A 6,780-nucleotide genomic window follows, 5' to 3' on the forward strand; every position below is an offset into this window, starting at 1 on the left:
CCCCTGCATCGGCAGGCGGACTCTCAACCACTGCGCCACCAGGGAAGCCCGGCAGGCGGATTCTTAACCACTGCACCACCAAGGAAGCCCTCTATACCATTTTTTTAAAGGGCACTATCCTACTTCTTCCAGATTATAGACTCATTAGTTTACTGAACATTCTACCTAAACAATAAGTTAGTTTCTTCTGTGATAAATTACAAATCTTGGTTTCTCAAGCCAGTATTCTACATGAGGGATAAATACACTATAGGAATCATCATTCTATTACCTTTCTTCATTCTGTAGCAAATTCAAATAGCATAAGATGGTAATTTTTAATAATATTCCTTGCCCTTTGAGTTATAAGCTGCATTATACAGGTTCAACAAACCTCTTCAGCCAATGAGGCTCATTTTGTACACTACAGTTCATGTGGGGAAGTTTTATGTACCTTTCTTAGCATCCGTTGGTTTGACATAGAGGCACAGTAGCTGGTAAGCTAACAGTGCAAATTTTTCTCCTTTTTTTAGGTCCCTGCTGAGCAAGGTATAAGAAGACAGGTAAAGAAACATCACTGTTATTGGACCATGCTTTTTCTCTGTGGCAAAATAGTACCGAGGCAACCACTGGGACCTTCTGGAAACAGGTACTTTTGACGATTTTTTATGGCATGTCTATTCCAGTGGAGTGCCAGCTCCTTTCATGTGGTGTCTTTGGGTGTTGATATTGTGTCTAGGGACCCTGAGGGAGTCAGTCACTTAATCGTATTTTAAAAATATGCCCTTACAGTCTCCACTCTTTATATGCATTAAACATTTTACTCATTCTTGGTAGTGCATATCCTAAGCAGCTAACTCTAGGAAGTATTGCATCAGCTTAAAGGAAACACTCTCGTATGATCAAAGCTCATTACTTGAAATTTTAGTTCATGCCAATATACAATGGAAATTGTCACTTGAAAACCATTTGTTTATGCCTATTTGGCCTAGTAATAGACCTCTTGAAACTTAGAACCCTAGAAAGCATTACATAGTTCTAGGTTGGGACATTCTGGCCCTGAGGGTACGTTCTAGTACCACCCACCCTGGCACACCACTTATACTTAAACCCAACCTGCCCCTTAATGTCCTGGTGAGAGTATGAAATGGGCTAGGATTTCCTAACAAATTACACAATAAATGTGTGCAGCAGAAAAATGGGGATATATTTGAGTTCCTTTAATTGTATCATAATTGGCTAAAGCCACTTTTGGATGAGCTAGAAGCATGCTCTCTGCTATATGAATGGATAAATATTTTAAACTGATCATATGATTTTACTGTCACAAACTCAATGGGCCTCATTAAGCGACAGCTTCTCTTATCATATACACCTCTAAGGCAAAAGAAGACCTAAGATCATTTACTATCAAATGCAAATCCTAACTTTGGGCAGAAGTCCTCCAATGTTAATTGGCTCATGTTCACCATCTCTGTAATTTAATTAACTGTAGATTCTGCTTACCAATTTAACTTGGAGGGTTCACCAGAAAGGTATATTGCTCAACACAAAATAGACCACAGGTGCACTGTTGAGATGAGTGAAGATTTCCCATGCTAGGATTCTATATGGGACTAGATTTGTTTTTTGAGAGAATTCTTGGCTTTTCCCTTAAAGACTGCTACTTCACCCTACTCCCACATGAAGAAGAGGCATAAAGATATACCATATTTACCAGCATATATGTAACAACACATAGGGAAATTTATAACTTTACAAGGATAATTATTTGGAAAAAGAAGTTTTCATCACACATGATTTATAGGTGTCTCTAAAAGTTGTCTTATATACAGAAAACCATTTTGTTCATATAAGAACAATATATTGAAGTTAAAATGAGATAATGATAATTTCCTTCTATTTTAGATCTTTGCAAGTTGACCACAATAGAGGCACATGGATGTAGGACAGTTTTTGTATATATTTAGGTATGAGATGTGAGTGCCTTGATTTTACGAAGAAGTGTAAACCCTCCTGTTTGTCAAAGCATGTGAAGCTGTCCAAATAAATAATGCCAAATATCTGTGTTTAGCGAAGTTTAGGTCTTTGCCAGTGAGCACAATCACAATGTGTCAGGTTTAATCAAAAGCCTGCTTGGGAGAAACAGTCACAGAGGATTGCTTAAAGGAAACGTAGCCCACTCATTCCACTCAGTTTTAAATGTGTTATATCTTTCTAGACCACAAGTGAGAGCAACTGCTTGGATCACACTCTCAGCTCCTGGCTGACCAGCATTTCCTTTCATATACCCTACACATCTGGGCCCCCGCAGAAAGTACTAGAAAGGGTAAGTGTTCAAAACTTGCGATATATGTATCAATGCTTTGAGAGTTTTTAAGTTTCTGAATATATAACTCGAACTTCCAAGAAGAATTTCATCTCAGGCTTTAGTACTAGGAAAAATCGTGTTTCTCCTTGAGGAAAAAAAAAAAAAAATTCCTCTTCACTGTTGCTGTGCTGGAAGCTCTAATCCCAATCTGTGTGCCGCTCTAGCAATAATGCAGGACCTCATCATGAACTTCTGTGTCCTAGCTTTATACTTGCATTCATCTTGTTAGCCAAATCTTACTCACCCTTCATCCTAATTTCTTTATGTATTTGAAAGTCTTTATCTTGGTATATAAATATATGTAAGCTCCCTCAAATACCATTAGGAAAGATATGGGAATATGGGCATAAAGAAAATATAGCATTATTCTTTACTATATTACAAAACAGAGTTCTACAGTTCCTCATGTATGTTTTACTCTGAGAAGAATATGAGGGTCTTTTCTTATACTGTTTTTGGCCACAAGTTGTGCAGTGGAGGTCAGGAAGCCAGGGCCCTAGGAGGCCAGCTCTGCAGGAAGCTCTGAAAGGCCCTGGACAAGTCCTATAACCATTCCTGCCTTAGCAGTTGGAAGGAATTCTTCTCACTTGTCCCCTGCAGCCCTGTGGTTTTTGATTTAAAGACAGACTACATGGAGTGTGAATGTCTTTCATTCTTTCATCAAGCAATTGTCATACCTGATTTTCTGTGACTGGACGGATGCCTGATGGATGCCTTAGTCTTCCTCCGGGGCACTTTTCGCCAGTTAATTCTCACTAGGCATTTTATGAAAGTGCTAAATATCACTGCAGCAATGCAGACACTACCTAGAGGAGGAATGAAACAATGTGACACTACCTCTTTGTGCAATAATACACTTTTATTTTCCTTTTACCTTTGCAGTCATCTTTGAGTAATTGTTGTGTAAACAATAGAATGGAATGAAATTACATTAAATTGTATGCAAATGGCTCTAGAACACCTTAACAATTATGACAAGGCAATTATAAATAATTTTTTTGTCCTTAGTAATATATATTTGCTTTTTAAAGTACATTAAAGAGCTGCCATATCTAGGGTTAGCTAGGAAAGAGCAAATGCTACCATCTGGGAGCCACCTCCCTGAAAGTTTAGACTCCAATTTTGAAAATCCTAAGGTTTACTATTCCATAATGTATAGTCAAGCAGAGGGCTATTTGGGTTGAAAGTATTTATTCTCAAAACTTAACAGCGTTTTACCTTTGAGTCATTGCACAAAACCCTTTCTATTATTTTTCACTCCATCTGGGTATTCTGCAGAATTTCAAGTAAAACACAGATTCTGGTATTTTCAAGTTTATCACCTTTGGAACGACAGATCCTATCACTTCAGGAGATGTCAAATCAGAGGTGGGTACATAATTAGCAATCTAATAGAATGGCAACGTTTTATAGAGCATCCTAAACTTTCCAGTGAAGCAAAACTTACATATGCCACTTTATGTAGAGGAAATTTTAGATCTGAGACTATTTCAGAGTAAAGCAGCCTCACACACATTCTTAATGTGAAAAGTTTTTTGTTTGTTGTTTTTGCAAGGCACCTCCCTCTCCCAAGAGACAGTCAGCTTGTGGACTGGTTTTCAGGCAAACCAAAAGAGTAAGCATCCTAGTTCCTAATTCAGTCATTTCAAAAATCACAAGTTATAAATACTCCAAAGATAGACCTGAAACTTTTTGTTTAAATAACAAGAGAGTAACTGCAAGAAGCATATATAATCAAAAACGTTTTTTCTTTCTTATAGCTAAGGTGTGTAATGCATAAATATATGAAAAATAAAATTCACAGTTTTAAAACTAGAATTCAAGTTTGGCTAATAAATCTTAATTTTATATTAATTTCTAAATACAACAGAAGAGGCAGTATTGTCAGATGTACAATAAAGTATTATAACAGAAAGGAAGGACAACAATGAGAGAAGAAATAGGCTTCTGATAGAAAAAATTCCTTTCGTAGCCAATAAATAGGACCACCTGAGTGTGTTTCAGATTCTTTTCATGTAAGGGAGATCCGAATTGATTGCTGAGGATATTAAATAGCTTTTGGAAAAATGAGCAACAGTCGTGCAGCTGTGGTGTTTGCTTGTTCTCATACTGTAGGTTGCTAGAGAATAAAGCAGAACTCAGTGTTGTTAAGTTTAAAAAAATTCTTTTTTATCCTGTTACGTTGAAGCCGGCCTCTTCACAATCCTCTGATTTTGCTAGGGAGTGGGAGGAAGTGGCAGGGGAGGGAAAGGTTGGGGGGAGGGCACAGCGAGGGGGAGGCATGGCAGATCAGGGCGACATCAAGGGACAGACATCAGCTGACACTCAACTGAGCAAACCCAATCAGCTTCACTTCGTCGGGAATCTCCGACCCATCACAGCCAGAAGCCTGAAAAGGGAAAAAGAAACGCTCAGTGCTGGTTGGTTGCTACTGGTTTTTTACAGACTTGTTCGTGTGACGGCAGATCCAAGCACCATCTTCATGGGGCCAGGTGTCCCATCTCTTCTAGGAGACATCCTAAGAATCACTTTCTTCAGTGACTACTGGGCGCTAACTACCCTGAGAAATCTGGACATCCAGTACAGAAGGGATTTGTGACCCGTGAAACCACCACCACTGGAACCACCGATGAACCACAGGACTGCGCGGAAGGTACATACACAATCTCAACAACTAGGTAAAATGCTTTACTTTTAAAAGAATATTATGAAAGTGAGCAGAAGAGATCTAACAGGTCACACTCAAGGGTAATTTGGTTTTTATCAAAATCACTTCCTTTGTCAAACTGGCCAAAAAAAAAAGTGGTCACCAAGTAGTGGAACAGCTCATGACAGACAACTGTTGTTTAAATATGTGTAATTTTTACACGGAAAGGTACCATAACAAGTTTTTCCATAAACAAACAAACAATTTATAATAATCTAGGACATATTTATTACCAAGTTATAGAGTGCCAAATACTTTATCATTGCAAAATCCAAAGAAATTGCAAATAAGCCATTGCCCATCAAAGCTTTCACTGGCCCTAATTCACAGCCTATTCTCCTCTTTTTGACTTCCCTCTCCTACACATGTACATGGAGTACTCAGATCACCATTCTAAGTTGCCTCTTCACTCTGTAGTACACAAATCACAACTGGACATTATGTAAGTACTACGAGTGGGGTGAAGAAAGTTTGAATGCCTGGGAATGGGCAATTAATTACCAAAGGGCCATACAAACCTTCTCTTGGCCTAATGCCTGCTAAATTATTGTCAAAACAATTAGTTTCCCAGGGTACAAAGCCCTTTCCAAAATCATCACAGTGAAGCTGCTTAGCATTGCTCCAAAAAAACGTACAGAAACCAGCCCTTTGCCAACCCCAGCATTCTCCTTTAAAATAAGCAGCTAATTAGAACATAAAACTTGAATATTTTAAAATAATTATCCTTAAAAATAAGTGTGAGCAGTTATGCTTAATAAGAAAATCCATAGCCTAAAGAGTAGGAATATTAACAAACTTTGTGTCTGTCTAATGATGTCTCTAGTTTCACTTGACAGATGATAAGATATTCGGTAAAATACCATTTCCAATTTCCATTGTTTGCATTGCCAGGGGCAGAAAGGTCAGCAGCACTTCTTTCCTTATCACTGTGAACAAAGCAGTCATACTGATACTGTAATGCTTACCACCCCACCAATTTTCTCCTTCTAGATCTATCCTCCTAAACCTTCCCTTCTCTCCTTGTTGCTATTGCTAAGAACGTCATTTACTCAGCCCACTGATGCAGGCAGAGGCAATCTGTGTAGACAACTGACAAACATGAGGTCAAGCTATTGCTGCTGCTGTTGACAAAGAGGTCAGACTAGCAAGTGTGAAGCACATCAGTGCATTTGAAAGCTACATCAGAAATTTGTCAATGTGAATAGCAGGAGGTTAAAATGGCTAGAAATAAAAACATTAAAATCCTTCCAGTGAAGAGTAACAGAAGTGAGAATGTGTAGTCAGTCAAACCAGTGATTATGTGGGTACACGGCATAGGGGGCCCACGTCCCATTCTATGTTCTGTTTCCTGGCAAAGAGGCACAGGCCAGGGGGTTTGGCTTCAAGGCACTCAGCCCTCCCTCCTCCAACTATCTTGCTAGCTCTCTCTTAAGGCCAAGTCCTTGCCTCTTTGTGGCTTGCAAAATGCTCACGAGGGCAACATGCAAATGATACTAAAATCTAGGGAAAAGTGACCAGAAACCCTTTACGCAGCAGTTCTCAAACTTTATCAAGAACTCCAAACAGTTGTGTCTCTGTGGGTTACAGTTATTGTACCGACTTAGAGATGTTAAAAAAATTATTTTTATAAACAAATGGGACAGAACCAAACTTACAAGCTTTTGCACAGCAAAGGAAACCATAAACAAAACGAAAAGACAATCTACAGAATGGGAGAAAATAT

At 38.6% G+C, this 6,780-nt stretch overlaps 1 protein-coding gene and 1 long non-coding RNA gene across 4 annotated transcripts in view; one reads left to right on the forward strand and one right to left on the reverse strand.

Annotated features, from left to right (window-relative positions):
* The window catches only part of LOC114484186 (uncharacterized), an 81,317-nt gene that overhangs the window by 70,374 nt on the left and 4,163 nt on the right, over positions 1-6,780 (forward strand). Inside the window, exons 2-4 of the long non-coding RNA XR_003676793.1 lie at positions 513-628; positions 2,201-2,308; positions 4,796-5,003. This is a non-coding gene — a long non-coding RNA (uncharacterized lncRNA). The remainder of the gene's footprint in view (positions 1-512; positions 629-2,200; positions 2,309-4,795; positions 5,004-6,780) is intronic.
* The window catches only part of STK39 (serine/threonine kinase 39), a 327,698-nt gene continuing 324,152 nt past the window's right edge, over positions 3,235-6,780 (reverse strand). For all 3 annotated transcript variants that reach the window (XM_055088331.1, XM_024122275.3, XM_024122274.3), the window contains one exon: positions 3,235-4,739. In XM_055088331.1, coding sequence (XP_054944306.1) covers positions 4,665-4,739 — 75 coding nt within the window. In that variant the 3' untranslated portion in view covers positions 3,235-4,664. The remainder of the gene's footprint in view (positions 4,740-6,780) is intronic.

Source organism: Physeter macrocephalus, chromosome 2, assembly GCF_002837175.3.
Source record: "Physeter macrocephalus isolate SW-GA chromosome 2, ASM283717v5, whole genome shotgun sequence".
Taxonomy (NCBI): Eukaryota; Metazoa; Chordata; class Mammalia; order Artiodactyla; family Physeteridae; genus Physeter; species Physeter macrocephalus.